At 32.1% G+C, this 27,619-nt stretch overlaps 2 protein-coding genes and 1 long non-coding RNA gene across 5 annotated transcripts; 1 reads left to right on the forward strand and 2 right to left on the reverse strand.

The window, feature by feature from the left end:
* The first annotated feature begins 5,660 nt into the window (after positions 1-5,660).
* On the forward strand, positions 5,661-8,922 carry LOC108221572 (mitogen-activated protein kinase 15). The gene is made up of 10 exons (XM_017395441.2): positions 5,661-5,684; positions 6,232-6,640; positions 6,729-6,856; positions 6,979-7,038; positions 7,185-7,334; positions 7,439-7,594; positions 7,672-7,883; positions 8,000-8,101; positions 8,219-8,385; positions 8,600-8,922. Exons 1-10 carry the CDS (start codon positions 5,661-5,663, stop codon positions 8,881-8,883), a joined length of 1,692 nt encoding a protein of 563 aa, XP_017250930.1. The 3' UTR covers positions 8,884-8,922.
* A 1,157-nt stretch (positions 8,923-10,079) lies between these two features.
* Positions 10,080-21,655, reverse strand: LOC108226720 (uncharacterized). 3 transcript variants are annotated; one of them, XR_001807705.2, is made up of 3 exons: positions 21,313-21,543; positions 20,907-21,022; positions 10,080-10,576 (listed from the first exon to the last, which is right to left on the reverse strand). It is a non-coding gene; the product is annotated as an uncharacterized LOC108226720 (long non-coding RNA). The 3 variants fall into 3 exon arrangements; XR_010285618.1 differs by having other exon boundaries at positions 20,907-20,939; positions 21,313-21,539; XR_010285619.1 differs by lacking the exon at positions 20,907-21,022 and having other exon boundaries at positions 21,313-21,655.
* A 1,189-nt stretch (positions 21,656-22,844) lies between these two features.
* On the reverse strand, positions 22,845-27,619 carry LOC108225969 (BTB/POZ and MATH domain-containing protein 2). Its single transcript, XM_017400924.2, has 4 exons — positions 26,829-27,619; positions 25,134-25,482; positions 23,821-24,097; positions 22,845-23,321 (listed from the first exon to the last, which is right to left on the reverse strand). Exons 1-4 carry the CDS (start codon positions 27,251-27,253, stop codon positions 23,140-23,142), a joined length of 1,233 nt encoding a protein of 410 aa, XP_017256413.1. The 5' UTR covers positions 27,254-27,619; the 3' UTR covers positions 22,845-23,139.

The following is a 27,619-nucleotide window of genomic DNA, read 5'->3' on the forward strand; positions in this document are numbered from 1 at the left end:
TTTTTAACATCTTCGACCTATTGACTCTTGTATAATATGTTCTTTTTAGTTTTCTTTGGGCACTTTCAACCTTCGATTCTTGTAATTGGTCTTTAGTTATCAAACCTTGTTCTTCTTTTAACACCTTCGACCTTAATTAAGATGTTCTTTTAATTTTTTTTAACACCTTTAACGACTCTTGATTTAGTTTTATTATATATGTAAAAATCTTTATTAATAATTGACCCTGATTAAATTAACTACTAAATATATTTTTGCCGCTCTTTTATTCTTTGAAAGCTAGCACTGCACACTCAATTATATAGATGTCCTGCAATGTATAATGATGGATTTGTAAATATGAATGTCGGTGATAATGTTATATGATTACCGGGGAAGATGTATATTGCTCATTCCGTTCATTATTTCCGTAATTAGAACCAGAAGTAGGGCTGTAAAATAATCTGGGTGATCCCGGGTACCCCTCTGCTCAAGTACCGGATCATATTATTTTTAGTTTGTCCAGATTTGGGTCCGGAATCGTTTTATTCGGATATAAACTGATCCCGGGTATTTGAGATTCGGATCTGAACCGGATATGATTTAGTATTGTATTTTCTATTTTTTAACCGGGTAGTTTATGATCCATCGAACATGAGCCGGATATGATCCACTAACATCAAATATCATTATTATTTCAGTTGTTCAAATAATTATCATTTAGTCTAAGTAAACATAATATTATAAAGTATAATAATTTTAAATTAAAACTTATAGTTATATGTTGGTATATATCATTTATTAAATATATATGAAGATAATAAGCATGATCACATTAAAATAAATCATATTTTATGAAGATATAAACTTAAATAAGATATTACAATTTTATAAAATGATGACTACTTACTTGAAAATATGATGGTGTTAAAATATAATTAATATATATATGAGTTTGGATCGAATATGAACCGTGGATCATATTCGGTTATTCGGGTAGGATCATATTATGAAAAATTATATGAGATCGAATTTGAGCGGTTATATGTGTGCTCGTATCTGGGATCATATATTATACGGGTTTAATTTTTCCGCCAGATTTGGATCATTTTCAAAACGGATATGAGACATGTATCATATTTTCGAGCCAGATATGAGCCGAGACACCGGATAGTCCGTATCCATTTACACCTCTAACCAGAAGACTTGTCATAACCACCACCATATATACTAAGAAAAACAAACGCGCATCTAAGAATTAATTAAAATCTGTCTAGTTACGTCTGTGTAGTCACGTCGATCAATTTATCTTTCCAGCTGTTAAAGACTTATAATAATCTTTAATTTAGAAATATATACAAATTTCATGAGATAATATCGTTAGAAATAAGAATGAACAGTGAAATTTAAAAGTTGTTTATTTATTGAAAATAAAAGAAATGATAATGTCATCTTTGATTCTTGTCATTTTAAGTATGTAACGGATGTTATGTTCATTGACGATGTTAAAAATCGTTAAGTTTGATCTAACTAAGTCAATCGATTTATATAAGATTTTCATAATATTATTGATATTATCGTGAATAGATAGATTATGAAGAACAATAATAATTACTTTATAAACAACAAAAGTAAGTGATAATATCACATTCTCGTTCATATTGCAATTTGTACTTATTAAATTTGTTGCAGACCATTTGTCCACTTACGTCTGTTTAATTAGTTACGTTGGTCAATTTACTTTTTTGTCATTTGTCTAGTTATGTCGATTAATTTACTTTTTTGCCATCTATCTAGTCACGTCGATCAATTTACCTTTCAAGCTGTTAAAAAGTTACAATGATCTATAATTTTGAAATATATACAAATTTCATGAGATAATATCGTTCGAGGAAGAGAATGAACACTGAAATGTAAAATTTCTTGTTTTTAGAAAATAAAATATATGATAATGTCATCTTCGATTCTTGTCATTTAAGTATGTAACAGATGTTATGTTCAATAAAAATGTTAAAAATCATTATGTTTGATCTAACTACGTTAATCGATTTAGTATAAGATTTTCATAATATTAATGATAATATTATAAATAGATAGATTATGACGAACAATAATAATTAATTTACAAACAACATAAGTAAATAATAATATCGAATTCTCATTTTTATTGTAACTTGCACTTACTAAATTTGTTGCAGGTCATCTGTCCAGTTACGTCTTTTTAGTTATGTCGATTATTTTACTTTTTTGTCATCTGTCTATTTACGCCGATTAATGTACTTTTTTGCCATTTGTTCAGTCACGTCGATCAATTTACCTTTCAAGCTGTTAAAAAGTTACAATGATCTTTAATTTAGAAATATATACAAATTTCATGAGATAATATCGTTAGAGGATGAGAATGAACACTGAAATGTAAAAGTTCTTTTTTTTTTTTTAGAAAATAAATAAATGATAATGTCATCTTCGATTCTTGTCATTTTAAGTATGTAACGGATATTATGTTCAATAACGATGTTAAAAATCGTTATGTTAGATCTAACTTCATCAATCGATTTAGTATAAGATTTTCATAATATTATTGATAATATCGTAGATAGATAGATTATGAAGAACAATAAAAATAATTTATAAACAGTAGCAATGAAAATATCACATTTATTGTAATTTGCAGCCATCTATTCAGTTACGTCGATCAATTTACTATTTGTTATCTGTCAAGTTACGTCGATTAATTTGCTTTTTTGTCATCTGTCTTGTTGCTTCTGTCCAGTCACGTCGATCAATTTACCTTTTCAGCTATTAAGGAGCTACAATGATCTTTAATTTAGAAATATATACAAATTTCATGAGATAATATCGTTAGAGGATAAGAATGAACACAGAAATTTAAAAGTTGTTTATTTATAGAAAATAAAAGAAATGATAATGTCATCGTCGATTCTTGTCACTTTAAGTATGTAACGGATGTTAGGTTCAATATGTATGTACTCCGGTAGGAATATTCCGTCCAAACACCGTTGAAAGAGAAGCATGCTTCTCTTCTCTTCTCTCCTTTAATTCTAACCCAAATTTTTAATTTAGTAATATATATACAAATTTCATGAAGTAATATCGTTTGAAGATAAGAATGATCAACACTGAAATTTAAAATTTATTTATTTATAAAAATATAAGAAATGATAATGTCATCTTCGATTCTTATCATTTTAAGTATGTAACGAGTGTTATGTTCAATGACGATGTTAAAAATCGTTATGTTTGATCTAACTTCATCAATCGATTTAGTATAAGATTTTAACAATATTAATGATAATATTGTAAATAAATAGATTATGTTGGACATTTATAATTAATTTATAAACAACAAAAGTAAGTGATAATATCGCATTCTCTTTCTTATTATAATTTAATAAATTTGTTGCAGGTCATATGTCTGGTTACGTCTGTTTAGTTACGTCGATCAATTTAATTTTTTGTCATCTTTCTAGTTACATCGATTAATTTACTTTTTTGTCGTCTGTCTAGTTACGTCTGTCTAGTCACGTCGATCAATTTACCTCTCAAGTTATTAAAGAGTTACAATGATCTTTAATTTAGAAATATATATACAAATTTCATGAGATAATATCGTTAGAGGATTAGAATGAACACTTAAATTTTAAAGTTTTTTTTAGAAGACAAAAAAAAAATGTCATCTTCGGTTCTTGTCATTTTAAGTATGTAACGGATTTTATGTTCATGAAAATATCGCATTTATTGTAATTTGTACTTATTAAATTTGTTGCAGGCGTCAAGTTATGTCGATTAATTTGCTTTTTTGTCATCTGTCTAGTTACTTCTGTCTAGTCACGTCGATCAATTTACCTTTCCAGCTATTAAAGAGCTACAATGATCTTTAATTAAGCAATATATACAAATTTCATGAGATAATATCGTTAGAGGATAAGAATAAACACTGAAATTTAAAAGTTGTTTATTTATAGAAAATAAAAGAAATGATAATGTCATCTTCGATTCTTGTCACTTTAAGTATGTGACGGATGTTAGGTTCAAAATGTATGTAGTCCGACAGTAATATTACGTCCAAATGCCGTTGAAAGAGACGCATGCTTCTCTTCTCTTCTCTCCTTTAATTCTAACCCAAGAATTTAATTTAGTAATATATATACAAATTTCATGAGATAATATCGTTAGAAGATAAGAATGAACACCGAAATTTAAAATTTGTTTATTTATAGAAAATATAAGAAATGATAATGTCATCTTCGATTCTTATCGTTTTAAGTATGTAACGAGTGTTATGTTCAATGACGATGTTAAAAATCGTTATGTTTGATCTAACTTCATCAATCGATTTAGTATAAGATTTTCACAATATTAATGATAATATTGTAAATAGATAGATTATGTAGAACATTAATAATTAAATTATAAACAACAAAAGTAAGTGATAATATCGCATTCTCTTTCTTATTATAATATAATAAATTTGTTGCTGGTCATATGTCCAGTTACGTTTGTTTAGTTACGTGGATCAATTTAATTTTTTGTCATCTTTCTAGTTATCTCAATTATTTTATTTTTTTGCCATCTTTTTAGTTACGTCTGTCTAGTCAAGTCGATCAATTTACCTTTCCAGCTGTTAAAGAGTTACAATGATATTTGATTCATATATATACACACACACACACACACACACACACACACACACACACACACACACACTAATTTCTTGAGATAATATCGTTAGAGGATAAGAATGAACACCGAAATTTAAAATTTGTTTATTTATTAGAAAATAAAAAAAAAATGATAATGCCATCTTCGATTCTTGTCATTTTAAGTAGATAACGGATCTTATGTTCAATAATGATGTTAAAAATCATTATATTTGATGTAAATATGTCAATCGATTTAGTATAAGATTTTCATAATATTATTGATAATATCGTAGATAGATAGATTATGAAGAATAATAAAATTAATTTATAAACAATAGTAGTGATAATATCGCATTTATTGCAATTTTGTACTTATTGTCGCAAGCCATTTGTCCAGTTACAATCAATCAATATACTTTTTTGCCATCTGTTTAGTTACGTCGATTAACTTACTTTTTTGCTATCTGTCTAGTCGCTTCTGTCTGGCCACGTCGATCAATTTACCTTTCCAGCTATCAAAGAGCTACAATGGTTTTTAATTTAGAAATATATACAAATTTCATGAGATAATATCGTTGGAGGATAAGAATGAACACTGAAATTTAAAAGTTGTTTATTTATAGAAAATAAAAGAAATGATAATGTCATCTTCGATTCTTGTTACTTTAATGTGACGGATGTTATGTCAATATGTATGTACTGCGGCAGGAGTATATACTCCGTCCAAACACCGCCGAAAGAGACTCATGCTTCTTTTCTCTTCTCTCCTTTAATTCCAACCCAAAAAGCTCAACAACACACACAACTATCGATATAATATCACTCCTAAAATCTATATTTCTTGCATTGCTAAAACACTTAATCTTCAAACACTTCATTTCCATTTCGTGATAGACACTGTTATATGTATATGTTTAACCAAAAAAGACTTGATTTTGGCTATCTGGGCTGCTGTTAATCTGAGTCTACTCATCTAAAATCTTGTTTACTTGAAGTTCTTGATTTGCTTTGCTAATCATGCAACCTGGTCAGTGTAAAAAGGTAAAAGTCTGTGGATTTTAGTCTCTTACTTAGTCCTTGAAGTGTTTTTCATGATTGAATTGATATGCTTATGTCTGTATCTTTGTTAAGTTGGTGCATCAAATATATTTTGTTGCTTACTTCTTGTTATGTATGTTCTTGCCCTCGTATTGTGAAGTAATGTAGTATGAGATAGAGGTTTTATTATGATCTGATGCTAGTAATGTGGTAATATTTTGGGCTTGTTTTTTTAGCTTGTGATGAAGAAGTATTTTGCGATAACGCCTGAATAGAATAACATGTTGTATGAGTTGTGACACTTTCGGGAATAAGATGATACATAATTAAAGACTAGGAAGTTTTTTTAAATTCTGATTTGCAAATGATTTTCATGGATCAAATCACTTTGTACTCTATCTTTTATTAGCCTCATTTCCTTTATAACTTTGTGATATGTTCCTGTGTGGCTTGATTACCCAGACTCGGTGTAATTTGAGAAATGTGAGTCAGGAGACCTTAGTACATTACAAAGTGTTGATAACATGTAATGTATCACCTCATATTGCAGGGATCTGCAGAAGTAGAATTCTTTACTGAATATGGAGAGGGGAGCAGATACAAAATCCTAGAATTTCTTGGTAAAGGAAGCTATGGTGTTGTTTGCTCCGCTTATGATACTCATCGTGGGGAGAAGGTTGCCATTAAAAAAATAGGTGATGTTTTCGACCATGTTCCTGATGCCACCAGAATTCTTCGTGAAATAAAGCTACTTCGACTACTACGTCATCCAGACATAGTGGAAATCAGACACATTTTATTGCCGCCGTCTAAAAGAGAATTCAAAGACATATATATAGTTTTTGAATTGATGGAGTCTGATTTACACCAAGTCATAAAGGCAAATGATGACTTGACCCTGGAGCATTATCAGTTCTTCATGTATCAGCTGCTTCGAGGCTTGAAGTTTATACATACAGGTTACATGTTGCTTCTCTTGAGTATCGTTTAGAAGTCGTTTCTTTACTTGGTTAATCTGTCGTGTTCTGATTCTTAAATTTTTTGCAGCAAACGTCTTTCACCGGGATTTAAAGCCTAAAAATATATTGGCAAATGCTGATTGCAAATTAAAGATATGTGACTTTGGTCTTGCACGAGCTGCATTGAATGATACCTCTACTGCAGTATTTTGGACAGTAAGTTCTGAATAAATTTAAATTATTCTGCTTTTTTAAGTGAAATTACAGTATCATAGACATATAATATATTACAAATACCTTAACTTAGTCTGATGATCATTTTAATTTGATGTGCTTAGGATTATATTGCAACAAGATGGTACAGAGCTCCTGAACTGTGTGGATCTTTTCTCTCGAAGGTGATAATATAATACCATCTGACCTGCATAATTTATCAACCATGTTAAAGAGGCATTCTTATCCTCAAAGTAGCCTATTATATACACATCATTACTTTGTCATAGCGTAATTGGTGTTACAATAATTTCTCTGTTGTTCTATACAGTACACACCTGCTATAGACATCTGGAGCATCGGTTGCATCTTTGCTGAGCTTTTGACCGGGAAACCTCTCTTTCCTGGGAAAAATTCAGTCCATCAGTTGGACTTGATAACTGATCTTCTAGGGACTCCATCTCCTGAAGCCATAGCTAAGGTAGGTTGTGTTCTTGAGTATATATTTTATTTCAAAAAGAGTGGGGTTATTATTCTATTTCATGTTGGTAAGACAATTTCTCAGATATCTATCTTTGTCTGCAGATACGAAATGAAAAGGCTAGGAGATACTTAAGCTGCATGAAGAGGAAAAAGCCTGTTCCATTCTCCCAAAAGTTCCCAAATGCAGATCCCGTAGCACTTCGTTTGTTAGAAAAAATGCTTGCATTTGAACCGAAAGATAGGCCTTCAGCTGAAGAGGTAAAATAAATCTTATTATTTGAACCTGTCAATTTACCAGTGTTTTATTAATTCATGTGGTATTTTGATCCATGTAGGCTCTTTCGGATCCATATTTCAAAAACTTGGCTAATGTCAGGAGAGAACCATCTGCACAGCCAGTTCCAAAGTTGGAATTTGAATTTGAAATTAGGAAGATAACAAAGGAAGATGTACAAGAACTAATTTACCGGGAGATCCTTGAATACCATCCAAATATGTTGAAGGATTATTTAGAGGGTTCAGAATCTACCAGCTTCATGTATCCGAGGTGACATCATCTACAAATATTTATTATTTAGCAATATCAATGCAAATTAATTAAAACTTATTGTTTTACTTCAATGCAAATTAATTAAAACTTATTGTTTTCATCATTACTTGCAGTGCTGTTGAGCATTTGAAGTCGCAATATGCTCATCTTGAGGAACACTCTGAAAAGGGTGGTACTGTGGCTCCGCCTAAAAGGCAGCATGCATCGTTGCCCAGGTTATCTGAATTCTGCATATTGATAATCTGTTCTACTTGCTACTTCCAATTTGTCATGCTCATGGGTTGAAAATGTCAGTTTTTGCATCAAAATTTGCTGATAGATGTTTGTTGCAGGCAAAGTGTTTTATATGCAAATGAGTCAGCACATAGTGTTGCTAAAGTAACAAATGATCTGGCCGAATGTTCCATCAAAGACGTCGAGAGGTCACATACGAATACAGAAAAGACTCCCAGCATCCCCTTAACAAGACTACCTATTCAAGTGCCTCGATATGTTCAAGGTCCGTATTGCTTAACTGCTTCTTTATCTTGGCCATAACCATGTATTTGATTGTTCGAATCTCAATACCCCTCCCCTCCTCTCTTCTCCAGCATTATGATGTATTTTCCACCCGATATTGAGCGGTTAAATCATTTACATATTTCTTCACATTCAACAGTCTTCACAGTTCTATAAAGTTCAAATCACTGCAATGAATATGTGTTCTACTGCAGGAACTTCTGTGAGGCCTGGAAAGGCTGTATGTTCTGTGTCGCGGTACAACACTTCTGGAGTTTCAGTGGCGGAGAGTGTTGATAAAAAACTAAGCATTAGAAGTCCTGATGTTCTGACTCGATATGCTAATTCCAGCTCTTCTTATCGGAGAAGGAACCTAGGTGATAAAAACGAAATGGTGGAGGATAAGACTGAAGGATCTAATGTGCAGCCAAGACCTGCATTCATGTCAACAAGTAAAGAGGGTGGGGCTCAAGGCGTTCCCGGAAATAAGCATTGTTGACGTAATATTTCTTCTCATTACTTGAACAAGGGCTTGTTCACATCACATTTGCTAATTCTCTGGTAAGATCATGTTGTTTCGGCGCATTTGGTTAGCTTGCCATTAGTTGGCGCAAAAAATAAAATGAAATGTAGTAATTAAAGAGATCGTATACATCTTTCAAATTTTGCATTTTTTGGCTGGTTCATTTTTGTTAGCGAGGAATAAATTTGTTTTTGACAATGTGGTCTGTCCAATTTCAGTCTGAAAGGCTAGTTCTTCTCTCCAATCAAAATACTTTTCGTTGTTAGAAGCTTCTCGCCTGGAGTCTCGTAGCTCTGTTGACAATTCTTCACTCCAGTGGAATCCTCCCCTGTAAATCTGGTGAAGTTCAATTGTGATGGTGCTTTCAAACAAGGCGCTGCGGCTATCGGGGTTATTGCAGAAATATTGATGAAAAGCTTGTGGATGGTAGAGGCTGTTGTGTTTCAGTCATCTCTCCTTTTCAATCTGAGCTATTTGCTATCATTGAAGCTTGTTTAATCATAAGGCAACAACATCTTTTTAATGCCATCATTGAATCAGATTGCAAAACAGCTATTATCTTGTGTTCTGGTGAATCTGTACCGTCGTGAAATTCTGCTTTTCTTATCAAAGATATCAGATCAATAGTGGTTGCCTCTCATATTAGACTCTCTTTTATGTCTCGATCTTGCTACGGCGCTGCTTATTGGGTTGCTCAACAAGCTTATTTTGAAGAATCTCTCGCTCAACTGGTGTTTGATCCCATAATCAGTTATCCTCTCTGCTGAGGAGTGATTCTTCTGCCTCTTGTTTCTGAGTTGGTAAAGTTGGTTTTTTACCAACTCTGCTTCTGTCAAAAAAAAAAATTTGAAGACCATTTTGCGTTTCTGATGAGTAGTGCCAACAATCATGTATGTAATGAGTAAGTTTTTAATGACATTTCATGCTATCGTAGATGTATAATTACATTTTATACATGTAGTTGGCAAAGCCATTCCTGAAATGAAAATGGTGGTGGCACTGCGCAAGTGTTTCTAGTTTTCTCTGCCATGTTTCAGTTCATGTTATACTTGGCCTTTTCTCCCATTTGATTGCTATGGTTGTAATGCTCTCAAAGTGCTTTTCTCTCGACTTTTTGCTCTGTTTGCTCGACTACTTTTAGTCGGTAGTCTAGGTCAGTCGAGACACGCGACTATTCCTTAAAGGATATTATCCAATCCAAAAGTTACTAACTGGCCCTTAATATAGACATGCCAATTAAAGGATTTGGCTAAAAGCCATAACGCTAATATATACACGACTTGGAGGATATTATCCAATCCAAAGGTTACTAAAAGTTCTAGAGATTACATTCATTACTGGATAACAATTTTGAGCCGACTACGCTGTTTCTTTGCTCAGTAAATTCTTTGTTTCCCTCGCCTGCCATTCATGTCAGCACTCAGCACCATCAGAGGAAGGTCTATTCCTGTAATTACATGAAATAACAGAATGCTTAATGATTTTCGCTCAGTAAATTCTTTGTTTCACTCGCCTGCCATTCATATCAGCGCCGTCAAGGGAAGGTTCATTCCTGTAACCAAATGAAATAACAGGATGCTCACTGATCCTCGCCACACACTCCAACAATTCAGAGATGACAGAGGGCAGCTCTGCTTTAAGTAATCAAACCCATCTGTCTGCATTACAGCTGAAATAAAACAATGGCGGGTTTCCAATTAATTAGCATGCTAAACGACTCATTTCTATAATTGAAAAAAAGTGCAGATAGCCCGGAAAAATTTATAATGTAAAATAAACTTTCATAAATTTTTTAAGGAGTGACTAACCAAACCATGCAGCAGAGATGATGTAATATAGAGAGCAACATACTAACAGACATCAATATGTTTTAAAAGGCTAAAAGCACAACTGGGAGCAGCACAATATGTTCAACATATTAACATGCGTTAATTGCAAATTGCACCCCTACACTTGGACCCAAACACATACATACTTTCAGAAATTGCATTTCGCATGCCCTTATTATTTTGTACGCGGAAGTATACACCCTTTCTGTCAAAAGTTAACAGTGCAATTGTGACATTAAAAAAATTAAAAAACAAACCCACTAATCATTGGTTAATTACACAGTTAACACTTCTGCCATAGGTCAGAGAGGACAATCCTTGCACTACACCACCAGACTCCTGGCAAGAATGCCAATCTAGTGTTGCTCGCGGACCCCTGCAACTAGAAATTGTAGTCATATTGGTCTGATGCATCATAGACAACAACAATTGCACATCACAGTTCTATTCGGGTTGTTTTGTAAGTTTGGAGTCAAGTGACACGACTACAAACCCAAACAAGCCTGATAAACCACCACATTTATAGCCTCAACAAGATATTTAATAACATCTATGTCCAAAAAAGCACTCATCAATTAAATGTCAAGAAACGTCAAGATCAATTTTAGGGTCCTGAAAGCTAAATATCATTGAAAAATGATATAGAATACAAAGTTCATGAATTGATTTTACAAAAAGAGACATGACATCCTTCTACTCCTGTTTGAGAAATTTGGGGCGGTCATGGTAACGTTAACGGTTTTCTTCAAGAGTTAAGGGGGGAGAGAGACACAAGGGAGGAAAAGGTAAGATGAAGAAGTAGAGAGAGGAGAGCTGTGTAATTAACCAATGATTAGTGGGTTTGCTTTTTAATTTTTTTTAATGTCACAATTGCCCTTAATTTATTAAGGGCACTGTTAGCTTTTGACGAAAAGGGCGTATACTGCAACGCACAAAATAGTAAGGGTATGTGAAATGCAATTTCCAAAAGTATGTATGTGTTTGGGTCGAAGTGTAGGGAGTGCAATTTTCTCTATATTACTGTGCCTTATCATTTTGACAAGAAAAAATAATTGATAATTTGATTATATTATATATTCATGTAAATAAATAATTTTCAGAAGAAACTACTTCATATTTATCTATATATGCTATTAAAAATTTTTTAAGGTAATATATTAATACTAGAGAAATCAATCGATTGACATCGTTAGATAAAAATAACGGTCACTAACATTGTTGGATTGAAAATAACAGTCGTTAAATGCATAAAATGATATGGATCCAAGATGACATTATCATTTCCTTTTTTTTTCCCAATAAATAAACAACTTTTAAATTTCAGTTTTCATTCTTATCCTCTTACAATATTATCTCATAAAATTTATACTATATTTCTAAATAAGAAAGATCATTAAATTTGTATATAATTCTTGATCAAAAAGATCACTATAACACTTTAACAAGTGAAAACGTAAATTGATCAATGTAACTGGACAGACTTAATTAACTATACGGATGACAAAAAGTAAACTGATCGACAAAACTAGACAAACGTAACGGGCAAAAAAGTAAATTGATCGACGTAACTACACAGACGTAAATAGCAAAAAAGTAAATTAATCGACGTAACTCGCAAAAAAGTAATTTGATCGACGTAACTAGATAGACATAACTGGACAGATGGCATACAACAAATTTAATAAGTACATATTATAATAAGAATAAGAACGAGAAGACTATTAGAAAATATCAAATATAATTAGAAAATAACTTTTCTAATTAGAAAATATCAAATAAGTATATTTGATATTTTCTAATTACCGGTTTTCAATATTTTCCTGCCTGTCTTATTGTTTTATGATGTTATCTTTTCAATTTGAAAATAATTTTTAAAATTAGCTTGACATGTCTTCAAATTAAATGTCGTTATCATATCTTTCAAATAAAATAATACTCAATCTTAATGTATAACTCATATTCTGTCTTGATATAAGAGATAATTTAATATTTTAAAAGAGAACATGCAAATTTTTTAGAGGTAATTGCATATCGCACCCCCAAACTATCGTTCAAAAACGATATTGTACCCATACTTTGGGAAACTCAACTCGCACCCCCTATCTTTACATTTAAATAACGATACGCACCCCTCCCCGTTAAATACCGTTAAAATACTCCCTCTGTCTCAACTTACAAGTCCCTTTTGCTTTTGCTTTTCGAAGAGTCAAATTGACTAATTTTTGACCGACTATTAGAAAATATCTATTTATTATTTTAGGAAATCGAAAGTTACATATTAAAATAGACTAGATTTACTTTTTGATGATATTTTTTTTAAAATTTTTGTTTAATTAAGCTATCCCCAAGTCAAAATGATTTTACATATCAATGATTTTAAATTTTTAGTGATATGTGTACTAAGTACCTAAAATATACACTATTTTAAATATAAAAAATTATGTGATATTTATTATAAATAATACATTAATTTATATATTATATATTGAATAAAGGGTCATGTTCCAGAGAGAACCATTAGGGAGAGAACTCTTAGAACCATTATCATATTTCTAGTATTAGTTAGGATTCTGCAGTAGAACTTCAAATGAAAAAAAGTATTAGTGAGGGTTCTGCAGCAGAACTTCAAATGAAAAAACAGTCTTATTTTTGTGTTATATTTTAAAATTTCTTTTAAACACACATAACGATGCAAAAACATGTATTTAGATTTAGTTCCTGAAAATTTATGAAAAATATAGGGTTCTGCAGCAGAACTTTAATGGTTCTATTTTAAGGACTAGTTCTCTCTTGAGCGCGACCCATTGAATAAAATATATAAATTTTAAATTTTGGAAAAATTGATCACAAAAATTTTTAAAAAAAATCATCAAAAAGTAAATCTAGTCTATTTAATATGTAACTTACTATTTTCTAAAATAATAAATAAATATTTTCTAATAGTTGGCTAAAAATTTGTCAATTTGACTCCTCGAAAAGTAAAAAGGACGTATTTTAACGGGAGCTAACGGAATTTAACAGAGGGGGTGCGTATCGTTATTGAAATGTAAAAATAGGAGGTGCGAGTTGATTTTCTCAAAGTATGGGTACAATATCGTTTTTGAACGATAGTTAGGGGGTGCGATATGCAATTATCTCAATTTTTTATGTAGAAAAGATTATCATCTGTATATTAGTGTACCTTTTTCATTTTGACAATTAAAAATAATAGACAATTGTATTATATTTTAAATTCTTACACATAAATAATTTTCAGAAGATATCACTTCATATTTATCTATTTATGCTATATTTATTATTATTATGAAATATTTTTATTAAATATTTAGGGTAATACATTGATACCCGAGATTAAATCGATTGACATTGTTAGATAAGAATAACGGTCATTAACATCGTTGAATTGAATATAAAATTCGTTAAATACCCAAATGATATGGAACAAAGATGACATTATCATTTCTTTTATTTTCTATAAATAATAAACTTTTAAGTTTGAGTGTTCATTCTTATCCTCTTACAGTATCATCTCATAAAATTTGTATATATTCCTTAATCAAAAAATTATTAAATTTGTATATATTTCTAAATCAAAAAGATCATGATAACGCTTTACAACTGAAAAAGTAAACTGATCGATATAACTAGACAAACGAAACTATACAAATGGCAAAAAAATATATCGATCAACGTAACTAGACATACGTGACTAAATAGATGGTATACAAGAAATTTAATAAGCACAAATTATAAAAAAAAAATAAAAATGAGAAGCCGATATTAACACTTGCTTTTGTTGTTTATAAATTGACAATGATGTCTTCAAAATCTTCGTGTCTATCTTATTCATTTATGATATTATCTTATAAATTGGAAATTTTTTTGAAAATTAGTTTGATATGTCAGCGGACTTTTTCCCCATTCTCATAATTGATCTTCCCATTTTGTGCACCATTCCCATAATTGATCTAACTAAGATCGAGATCGTTTTTTTGAGATTAATCATGTTTCAGTTGCACAGCAACATACACGACCACAAACCATATGTCACAATCCTATTCACGAGCTAAACACAATTACATAACTTTTACCATAGGTCAGTGAGGCCAATCCTTGCACTACACCCCGGCAAAAATGCCAATCTAGTGTTGCTCGCAGACCCCTACAACTAGAAATTGTAGTCACATGGTCTGATGCATCATAGACAAATACAATTGCACATCACAATTCTATTCCGGTTGTTTTATAAGTATGGAGCCAATTAAAACGAATACAAATCCAAACAAGACTCATAAACCACCACATTTATAACCTCAGCAAGATATTTAGTAACATCTATGTCCAAAAAACCACTGACCAATTAAGTGTCAAACAAATATCAAGATCAATTTTACAGTCCCGAATGCAAGATATCATTAAGAAGTTCATATACAATACAGAGTTCATGTATTGATTTTACCAAAAGAGGAATGACATCCGTCTACTCCTGTTTGAGAGATTTGGGGCGGTTATGATAACGTTAACGGTTGTATTCAAGAGTTGGAGAGGAGAGAGACAGAAGGGAGGAGAAGGTGAGATGAAAAAGTAGAGAGAGAAGAGTTAGCTGTGTTATTAACCAATGATTAGTGGGTTCGCTTTTTAATATCACAATTTCCCTTAATTTATTACTGCACCGTTAACTTTTGACGGAAAGGGTGTATACTGCAGCGCACAAAATAGCAAGGGTACGTGAAATGCAATTTTCAAAAGTATGTATGTGCTTGGGTCCAAGTGTAGGGGTGCAATTTTCTCTATATTAGTGTACCTCATCATTTTGACAATAAAAATAATTTATAATTGGATTATATTTATATTCATGTAGATAAATAATTTTCAGAAGAAATGAGTTCATATTTTTCATATTTATCTATATATGCTATTATAAAAAATTTAAGGTAATATATAGATACTTGAGAAATAAATCGATTGACATCGTTAGATAAAAATACGGTCGTTAACATCATTGGATTGAAAATAACAATAGTGGAATGCATAAAATGATATGGATCCACGATGACATTATCATTTCTTTTAATTTCTATAAATAAACAACTTTTAAATTTCAGTGTTCATTCTTATCCTCTTACAATATTATCTCATAAAATTTGTATATATTTCTAAATAAAAAAGATCTTTAAATTTGGATATATTTATTGATTAAAAAGATCATTATAACATTTAACAAGTGAAAAAGTAAATTGATCAGTGTAATTGGACAAACTTAACTATACGGATGACAAAAAGTAAATTGATCGACAAAACTAGACAGACGTAACTGGCATAAAAGTAAATTGATCGACGTAACTAGACAAGCGTAACTGGCAAACATGTAAATTCTTCGACGTAACTGGCAAAAAAGTAAATTGATCGACGTAACTAGACAGACATAACTGGACAGATGGCATACAACAAATTTAATAAGTACAAATTATAATAAGAATAAGAACTGAAAGGCGATATTGTCACTTACTTTTGTGGTTTATAAATATAAATTAATAATTATCAGGATTCCAAATTCTCCCATCTATCTTATTGTTTTATGATGTTATCTTTTGAGAATTTGGAAAACTGATAATTATTAATATATATTTATAAAGCGCAAAAGTAAGTCACAATATCGCCTTCTCGTTCTTATTCTTATTACAATTTGTACTTATCAAATTTGTTGTATGCCATCTGTCTAGTTATGTCTATCTAGTTATGTCGATCAATTTACTTTTTTGCCAGCTACGTCGATCAATTTACTTTTTCACCAGTTACGTCTGTCTAGTTACGTCGATCAATTTATCTTTTTACAAGTTACGTCTGTCTAGTTATGTCGATAAATTTACTTTTTTGTAATCTGTATAGATATGTCTATCCAGTTACATCAATCAATATACTTTTTCACTTGTTTAAAATGTTATAATGATCTTTTTGATCTAGAAATTATACAAATTTGATGATCTTTTTTATTCAGAATATATACAAATTTTATGAGGTAATATTATAAGATGATAAGAATGAACACTGAAATTTAAAAGTTGTTTATTAATATAAAATAAAAGAAATGATAATGTCGTCCTGGATCCATATCGATTTACGCATTTAACGACGGTTATTTTCAATCCAACAATGTTAACGACCATTATTTTTATCTAACGATGTCAATCGATTTTTTTCTCAGGTATCAATATATTACCTTAAATATTTTATAATAGCATATATAGTTACATATGAAGTGATTTCTTCTGAAAATTATTTATTTACATGAATATAAAATATATTCCAATTATCAATTATTTTTACTTGTCAAAATGATATGGTACACTAATATAGAGAACATTGCAAATTGCACCCCTACACTTGGACCGAAACACATACATACTTTTGGAGATTGCATTTCGCATACCCTTACTATTTTTTAGTATACACCATTTCCATTTCCTTTAAAAGTTAACGGTGCAATTCATAAATTAAGGGCAATTGTGATATTAAAAAGCAAACCCACTAATCATTGGTAAATTACACAGTTAACTCTTCTCTCTCTACTTCTTCATCTCACCTTCTCCTCCCCTCTGTCTCTCTCCGCTCCAACTCTTCAAGAAAACCGTTAACGTTATCATGACTGCCCCTGTCATTCCTCTTTTGGTAAAATCAATACATGAACTCTGTATTCTTTATCTTTTTTTAATGATATTCCGCATTCGGGACCGTAAAATTGATCTTGACGTTTGTTTGACATTTAATAGCTGAGTGATTTTCTGGACAGAGATGTTACTAAATATCTTGTTGAGGCTATAAGTGTTCTGGTTTATAAGGCTTGTTTTGATTTGAAGTCGTGTTACGTGGCTCCAAACTTATAAAACAACTAGAATAGAGCTATGATGTGCAATTGTATTTGTCTATGATGCATCAGACCTATGTGACTACAATTCATCTAGTTGTATGGGTCCGGGAGCAACACTAGATTGGCATTCTTGCCAGGCGTGCAAGGATAGTCCTCACTGACCTATGGTAGAGTTGATGTTAATGTGTTTAGCTCATGAATAGGATTGTGACTTGTGAGATATGGTGTGTTGTCGTGTATATGGCCAGTGACGGATCCAAAAACATATTAAACTGGGGGCATAATATAACATAACGGTATTATTGAAGGACGGGTTTAAAAGAAATGTATACGGAGACTAAAAATTAGTCAAAATTTTAAGGTCAAAAATATAAATATCACTAATTTTGAATCATAAAATTTTTTAACCGCTTAAGTAACTAAAATTTGATGTATTATATGATATTTGAATGTTAGTTGGGAATTTCTTTGTTCTATTTTTTGAGAGTTATGTAATTTTTTTAAGGATACTAAGTAAAATAAACACATACTTAACAAATAAATTTAAAAAAATTATTAGTAATTTTTTTTATTGTGGGGGCATGGGACCCCAGGGGTTCCAACGTGCATCCGCCTCTATATGTGGCTATGTAACTGAAACCATTATTCTCAAAATTCAGCCATCTCGATCTTAGTAAGATCAATTATGAGAATGGGGCACAAATTGGGAAGATCAATTATGAGAATGGGAAAAGATTGGAAAAGACATATCAAACTAATATTAAAACATATTTTCAAATTCAAAAGATAATATCATAAAAGAATAAGATAGACACGAAGATTTTGAAAACCGACAATTACTAATTAGAAACAAGAAAACTAAATGATAATATCATCGTCTTGATCTTACTATAACTAGCTTATAGCTCGTGCAATTCACGAGACTTTTTTAGTTATTTTATAAAATTTCATTCTTAATATATTTAAAATGATGAAAAAGTTATATACCAATAATAAATCATAATTTTAAATTAAATAAAAATAGAATATGAAATTATATTTTTTCGAAGGCAGAAGTATTTTTGCACTACTAACCTCGTGTCTGGTCCTTTTGGTCATGTCTTAATTTTGACTTTTGTTTTAGTGCTTGTTTAGTAGTATTGTTATATTGTTCGCGACATCATTTATTACGATCAGCTATTTGTTAATCTTTTATGTATCTATGAAACATTTTTCATGAAATTGTATGCTCGTTTTTTATCCCTCTGATATATTCATATTTTGATATTAATAAAATTTTACAAAATGATTTTTAAAGATGATAGGAGAAATTAGTGAGCCTGATGCGGAGCGAGATAATATTGTAAGAGGATAAGAATGAACACTGAAATTTAAAAATTGTTTTATTTATAGAAAATAAAAGAAATGATAAAATCATCTTGGATCCATATCATTTTACGCATTTAACGACTGTTATTTTCAATCCAACGACCGTTATTTTTGTATAATGATGTCAATAGATTTATTTCTTAAGTATCAATATATTACCTTAAATATTTTATAATAGCATATGTAGATAAATACGAAGTGATTTCTTCTGATTAATATTTATTTACATGAATTTAAAATATAATCCAATTATTTATTATTTTTACTTGTCATAATGATAAGGTACACTTATGTAGAGAAAATAATTTTTTATATGTAAAAAAATTGCATGTTCTCTACTAAAATATTTATATGAGACATATGAATACTATAATATATACAAATATGTTAAGAGTTTGTTAATAAAATCATTAAGAGGAAAAAAACTATCAAAAACTTAACTTCGGTGTTACTGTACTCCGGCAGGAATATTCTGTCCAAACACCATTGAAAGAGACATTACTATTTAGCAAAAAAAAAAACAGAGAGAGAGAGACATTATTCTTCTCTACTCTCTCTCCTTCAGTTTCAACCCAAAAAGCTCAATAAAACAGATAACTATCTATATAATATCACTCTTTAAATCTATACACTTCTTGCATTGCTAAAACACTAATCTTCAACTATTACATTTCTGTTTCTTGATATACACTCTTATGAGTATGTGTTCTAGTCCTTTTTAACCCAAAAAGATCTGATTTTGGCTATCTGGGCTGCTGTTGGTTTGAGTCTACTCATCTTAAATCTCGTTTACATGAAGTTCTTGATTGTTTCTTTGGAGAAGTTTATTATTTGCTAATCATGCAACCAGGTCAGCATAAACAGGTAAAAGTCAGTGAATTTTAGTCTCTTAGTCCTTGAAGTGTTTTTCATGACGGAACTGATGTGTATCTTTGTTAACTTGGTGCATCAAATAAATTTTGTTGCTTACTGGTTGTTGTGTATGTTCTTGCCCTCAGTGGCGGAACCAGGACTAAAATTTAGGGGGCTCAAATATTTAATTGAAGAATTTCAAAACAAACACACATAACTAAAGAAATCTGACCGGGCTGTCGTTCTGAAGAACAGTAGACAGAAAGACTAAGCATATGCAATATGCAAAATTGTTTGTCATGTGATTATATAAGGCCTGTTATACACTTATACTAAGATTCCTTAACCTACTATTTGCTCTTTTCTTTTCAGACAGCTATAGGCTTATAGCTGCAGTTTCAATCAAAAAAACTAACACCTGTGTAATCTAGCTCATGTTAAGGTGTGCACAAATTGTTCACAGACCCATATACACCACATGTAGAGAGGTTGAATAATATTAACAGATAGGAGTAAGCTAGATATCGTTCCTATCTGGGAGGGTTTCCCATGGCACTCATACTTTCTGTCCACACCTCTGTTATTAACAGTACAGACTCGTCTACGACATTTTTATCGTTAAAAATCTTATTCATCTAATTTAGACAGGCAAGGTATTGGCACGAAAAGAAAAGAAAAAAAGCAGCTGCACAGAAGTATATCCTCTAGTTACATAGAACATGTCGAAAAATAGCACGAACCATTAATCAAGTATACAGTCATCATTTCATTATCCTCTGTCAACACAAATCTATCGTAGAAACACCATGTCTATGCTGAGAAATCCGATTCATATGTATTTATTCCATTTAAATAATAGCAGAAAGAAACCAATCAACTCTGCATTACATTATAACAATTAACCCGGTATGACTTATGAGCCACTCAAGAATAAACAAGTCAATAACATACAACAAATGCATAATCATCTCCGACCAGAAAATTAACAGACAGAGATGAATGTAAAACATGCAAGGTCTGATCACAACAAGAATGAAAAACAGGGTATATGTAGATTAAAGAGAATGTATTAAATGTCTGACCTCTTGCAAGAAACAATCCGCGGTCACTCTGAACTGTTTGATATAAAAAACAGAAGAGATGATTTATATAATAAAAGCAAAACCTCTTTACTGAGCCACCCAATTCAAGAACAGGCCTAAATTCACAAAAGTTTGAAATAATAATTCTTTCCAGGCAGAGAGTATAGAAATTGAAATAAAAAGCTGAATTAAGTAAATTTCAGAATCTAAATTATATATACGCGTGACAACAATTAACAATCCGGACCCCCCGATTAACAATCTCTTTATACAAAATTCAATTGTTCAAAGTTCAAACTCTAATTCCTGAAAAATCCGGAACCCCCAATTAACAATCTCTTTTTGTACAAAATCACAGCAGATACAAAAAGATTAAAGAAACAAAAAATTAATCATAACATGATACCTAGAAATTGGGGGTTGCAGCTGTGGGCACTGGAGCCGGGAGGGAGGGAGAGAGTTAGAGAGGAGCTGAGCAGCCGTTGTGGTGGGCTCGCCGCTGAATTTGTCGCAGTGAGCAGCTGAGTTAGGAATTAGGGTAGTGTCAGAGTGTGTGCTTCGGCGTCTATCTATGATTCTGTATGAGTGTGTATTTGTTGCTCACTTAAATGGACTCTCGACTCTTCAGACTTTAGACGGTGTTTTCTTTTTGTTAAATTACTTAACTTTTCGATTAATATTATAGTATTTATTTTTATCACTGCCTTTTATTTTATTTTTGTTAATTATTACATTTTATATTTTTTTTACAAATAAGGCCCTCTCTATGATATCTATAATTCAGCAAGGGATTAAAAAAATAAATTGACATCAATAATTCAACGGGACTAAAAAAAAATAAACTATTCTCAGAAATAAGCATTGTTGACATAATATTTCTTCTCATCACTTGAACAAGGGCTTGTTGACATCACATTGTCTCTGGTAAGATCATGGCGGTGTTTGGATCACGATTTATAGCCCACTTAACTGGAATCGGAATCTCAAACCCATATTTTGTGTTTTGAATTAGCAAATTTATTGTATGAAATGAGAATCTCATTCCCATTTAATGGGTAAATCATTCTCTTCGCAGTTCATGGGATACCCATTCACATATCCTCCATTCTCATACCCCTTATTCTCATTCCCGATTCTTATTCTCACTCGCAATCTAAACACCTCCTATATTGTTTCGGCACATTTGGTTAGCTTGCCATTAGTTGGCAGGAAAAATAAAATAAAATGCAGTAATTGAAGTTCCTATTTCATACATGTAGTTGGCAAAGCAATTCCTGTAAAGAAAACAGCAACACACCATTAGTAAAACAGTAGAGCGCAGGTGTGTCTAGTTGTCAATGCCATGTTTCGTTCATGTTGAACTTGGGGTTTTTTCCCATTTCATTGCTATGGTTGTGATGCTCACAAAGTGCTTCAACTTAATTTCTCTCGACGTTTTGCTCTGTTTTATTATTGCCTCGCTCAACCACTTTAAGTCCGTACTGTGTCGGTCATGCAAAATCATTCAGATGATCAAATATTTAATTAACTGTAAAACAACAATATATGGGATTAATCTAACACGTAATGGATCACCGATTTTAGAAAAAGTAACTAATTTAAAACATAAAACTAGAACTGGCTTAGTAGATTTATTTTCTTATATATTGATTTATGTTTTGTTTGTTTTGTTTTTTTAAGATACTTTGGAAGCGAAGTTCACGGGACACGGATATTCAATTTATTGTATTTCGATACAATTTATCTACGTGTAGAAAAATGGCGGTGAAACGTGCGCATCAATAATATCTACCTTGCCCATAAATATTCATACTATTATATATAGCATCCAAACCACAATTACAATTAATTGGATATGAAAGCAAGTAAACGGAAATCTTGTTAACAAATAAGTACTAGCAGTAATTAAAAACAGTAGTTACAATAATACAAGAGAAGTGGATAAAAACAGAACACAATACTGACAGGCCCTTAATATTGACATACCAATTAAAGGTTTTGGCTGAAAGCCATTAATGCTAATATATATATGACTCATAGGTTGTTATACAATCCAGAAGTTACTAAAAGTTCTAGGGATTACATTCATTACTGGATAACAAATTTGAGCCGTCTGCGGTCTCTTAGCTCAGTAAATTCTTTGTTTAGCTCGCCTGCCATTCATGTCAGCACCATCAAAAGAAGATCTATTCCTGTAATTATATGGAATAACAGAATAGTCACTAATCCTTGCTCAGTAAATTCTTGGTTTCACTCGCCTGCCATTCACATCAGCGCCATCAAGGGAAGGTTCATTCCTGTAACCATATGAAATAACAGAATGCTCACTGATCCTTGCCACGCACTCCAACAACTCAGAGATGACAGAAGGGCAGCTCTGCTTCAAGTAGTCAAACCCATCTGTCTGCATTACAGCTGAAATATAACAATGACGGGTTTCCAATTAGCATGTTAAACAACTTGTTTTATAATTGAAAAAAAAAATGCACATAGACCACAAAATTTAATATGTAAAATGAACTTCCATAAACTTTTGAAGGAATGACTAACAAACCATGAAGTAGAGGTGATGTTATATAAAGAGCAACATGCTAACAGACTTCAAAATAAAAAATACAGAATGATGAACCTACTGAACAGCTAAAAGCACAAGTGGGAGCAGCACAATATGTTCAACATATATTAACATATATACTTATCATCTCCCAAACAAGTAGTTCATTCGTTTATCATGACTCGATAAATAATAACCAAACCGTACCTCTTTCTGAAGAAACAAGGAAAAAACACTGCATCCCTTCATTAACTTAAATCTAAGAACATGTCACAATACCACACATACCAGGTAAACTTAATTCCATCAGCGATTGTCATGCAAGCTTTTCCAAACAATGAGATTGGTGAAAAAACTAACCTTTTAAATTTTCAGGAAGCGCAACGAATTTGAGACACACAGATTTCAGCTGGAAACAATGATGCTGATCTGCTAAAGCCAAAGTTGTGGCCACAGTATTTATAGCAACATCCTCACAGAGCTTAGCCTCACAGAGCAATCTGAGTCGAACAAGTCCATATCTGTCTGCTGCTGCTAGCAGATGCTGAGCCATTAGAGAAGAAGCCCATTTGGTAGTTAAACCCCCAAGATCTTCCATATCAGGAAGAGCATCCCAGTATATAAAATGGAGTAATGCCTGCCATTAAATTTATAGGACAAATAGAAAGTCATACACTTGCTTAGTCAAATATTGTGCAAAATGATTTATGCATCTAAATATAAAATCAGGAGAACCCATATAACCATATAAAACATCTAAAGACTAAAGGAAACCATTTTAAAGTGTAATACAAGGGATAAGGGAAAAATAATTGGCAGAGAAGCTAGAAATTATCATAAACACAGTGAGATAAGATAAACAGTTCCAATAATTTAAACTTATAGGTCACTCAACCAGATAAAAAGTTCAAATAATCTAATTTTTCTCTATGATAAAATCTATTGCAATATAGAAAAAAGAATGTCATATTCCGCAGGGCGCTTGATCAGTAAAATCAATGACATTAAATAAAAATGAAAAATTGGACACAAGATTTATAACCATTATACTATTTTTAACTTGCAATTCAAAAAAAAAAAATAGACCTGCTTACAAAATATCAAGTGTACTATCAACAGGACGACTCATAACAATGGTCTGGTCCTTAACAAGCGCTTGATCCTTGACTCGAATCTTGCCAAGTCAGATACATCAAAGAGACTTTTTCACAAGTGCAAAACAAAAAACAACGTTTTGTACTTTTAAATATACACAATTACATATAAAGAAGAATTTTAGAAGGGGTATCTTCTAATGCTACCAACTCAAGATTTTTACTTGACATCTAACAAGGAAGTCGATAAAATTCTTGATGCAGCTGCCTGCCAACCATAGGTAATTTGATCCTTGTGCTTATTGTTATTTACATTATTTTAATGATGCATGAGTAAGAACACCATTTATAATGTTAGTGCAGTAACAACAGAACCTGGATATAAGGAGGGAGCTATGAACATCACAAACTCTCCATCATTAACAGTGACATGTTAAATGTTTTTTATCGGGCACAAGAAGAGATAAAATTGGTTGCCCTCTGCTTTATGGAATTAGAGAGAACGTAAGCATGCATAATTAATGTAACCTATTGATCTATTAAGCTAAACATAGATATCATATTATAATTAAAGCTAACCTTAAAGACTGAAGCTTCCATTTCTTCAATTTTGATGCATTGTGTGTCTCGGTCTTTCATCGGACCAAAAAGTTGAGCCTTGAAAACAGGGGAACGTGTAGCAAGAACCAACTTATGGGCAGCAAAAATCTCATCATCAACTTCAATATTCAAATCAGCTCCCTCCCCACTTTCTAAGAGCTGTCCAAAGTGCTGACCAATATCTGAAGGTGGTGGCAATATAGAGTAAATCTTAGGACCCTCTGTTTGTGATTTGACAACCCCAACAGTACACTTGACCAAAAGGCAATCATCCTTGAGGTAATCTGATGTCTCAAGAGTACTTCTCTTAAGAAAACGTTTGTAACCCCTGCACATAAGTAATTGGAGCCACAAATGCTGATTTAGAAGATGCTGGGATAAGTAACCCAAACAAATTGAGTATGTCACATATAAATTTGAAGCATGGTCTGCAAAAGGTAAAATGTACCTAGACTTTAACCCTTACTCATATGAGTCAAAACACGTTTTCTCTCCCATATCTTAACCAGTAATATCATGAACAGTAATAAATTAGAGTAAAGACTAGTCTATCATCTATTAAGCAACAGAGGTCGTGTTAAAATACTAGACTGGCACAGGAAATATTACAACAAACTTCACATTATCTAAATACACAGAATATATATTTCCTTGTCAGCTAATATGTGATAAAATAAAAGGACCACATTGACAATCTAAACCTTAGGATAGTCATTAAATGAAGATGAATGCGTAGGAACTTGAATATAACCAAGAAGTGCAGGTGCCAAATGGAACAACATATCTGTTAAACAGGTAAAACCACATATATAGTAAATACAAGATAATTAACAACAAAAATTGAACAGACATACTATCTCCACTGTCACTTCTTTTCCATCCAAGATAGGAACACCCAATTAATTATTTCTTCATCCCCAACTCAATTTAGTTTTTAATTAATCAGAAATGCAAGTATACCACATCCATGCACACAACCCAGACAAAAAATCGTGCAGCTAACCCAATAACCCTAGTATTATATTTTAAGCAGCATAAAATATGTTGCTAAGAAACATGTACAGTTATTGACTTTTGCCTGCTGAGTACACACGTACAACAATACCCCTCCACAACCAGCTCATAATTACAAGATCAAGTATTTCTAATAAATTTGTCATGCACTGCAATAGACATCAAAATTCTGAAAGCTTCAACTCACAAACAAGACATGGAGCTTCATGCCCAAAGGGTGTTGGTCAAGAACATACATCAAATAATACAACCCCTACAAAAACATTTAACAGATACATTGACTATCCATTTAGCTTATCACATTAAATATGCATACAACTTCATGTTCCTTCTGCATTACCAACAAATTTACTGAACCTCAAACACCAAAGCTTTAAAATGCAGAAGTCATCACGCGGACATGCATCGCTCATAAAACTACTTATCTTACACACTCCAAATTAAACATACACACATATACATATATGAATAACAAATCCACCGAACTACGCAAGCATCAAACTAAAATTAGTCAACATCTATACATATATACATAAACGAGTAACAAATTCAGCTAATACTCATTATAACAGAAGCAAAACAAAATCAGTTGACAAAAATACCAAAGCATTGCCCCCAACACATAATTCTACCAAAAACTACTAAAGATCAAAAATTTACCACATGCTTCCGCGATACTTAAGCGTGTACGGACCACTATCCAAAACTCTCCCGAAATGCGAATGAACCTTATGCCTCTCCTTCCCACTCTGATCCATCAAACTCAGCTCAAACAACGCCCTAACATCGGTCCCCTCACTAGCCAACGCGATAAACAACGAGACATAAGTCCCATTATCCTCCGTACTCTTCCCATCCGGGTAAAAATAAATTGCCCACAAATGCCCTCCGACGAAAAACGTGTCGGACGCCACGTATTTCCCAATCCCCATCCCTTTCGACAAGGAATAGCCGCTAATCTTGAAGTCATGGGAGCCGTTCGTTGTGTCGGTGAGTGAAGTGGAGGTAGAGGTGTGTGAAGAAATCGACGAGGGTTTCGCGGTGATGGGTTTTTGGGTTTGCTTTGAAACCCTAGTTATCTCCATAATTGGGCGTTTTCTTTTTCTAGGGTTTCCGCTCAATCGGTGAATTGGGTCTCTGATTTGAGGTGTGAAATAGAGAAATAATTGGGTGAATTGAATTAGATTGTTAATAATCGATGGTTTTGTGAGATTAGATCTTTGGGTTTTGAGGGTTCTGTTCAAAGATCAGAGATTTGGGGCTTGTGTGTATAGGTTTGTGTGATTGTATGTATTAGTTGATTGGTTATGTGAGCTGAGAAATTGGGGGATGATCGGAGAAGGACGGGGAGGAAGAGGATGAGAAATTGATAATGGAGACCTTTGGGGAAGAAATGAATGAAGAGAAGAAGATAAAAAGGTGAATATATAGAACATGCAATGGCCCGACCC

This window comes from Daucus carota, chromosome 1 (genome assembly GCF_001625215.2).
Source record: "Daucus carota subsp. sativus chromosome 1, DH1 v3.0, whole genome shotgun sequence".
In the NCBI taxonomy this organism is placed as follows: domain Eukaryota; kingdom Viridiplantae; phylum Streptophyta; class Magnoliopsida; order Apiales; family Apiaceae; genus Daucus; species Daucus carota.

Coding starts and splice junctions, on each gene's coding strand:
- LOC108225969 (XM_017400924.2), bottom strand. CDS start 27,253: ATGGAGATAACTAGGGTTTCAAAGCAAACCCAAAAACCCATCACCGCG. Junction 25,483..26,828: donor AAGTATCGCGGAAGCATGTG/GTAAATTTTTGA, acceptor ACTTATGTGCAG/GGGTTACAAACGTTTTCTTA. Junction 23,322..23,820: donor GCTTCCTGAAAATTTAAAAG/GTTAGTTTTTTC, acceptor GTTATATTTCAG/CTGTAATGCAGACAGATGGG.
- LOC108221572 (XM_017395441.2), top strand. CDS start 5,661: ATGCAACCTGGTCAGTGTAAAAAG. Junction 6,857..6,978: donor CTACTGCAGTATTTTGGACA/GTAAGTTCTGAA, acceptor TGATGTGCTTAG/GATTATATTGCAACAAGATG. Junction 7,039..7,184: donor GTGGATCTTTTCTCTCGAAG/GTGATAATATAA, acceptor TGTTCTATACAG/TACACACCTGCTATAGACAT.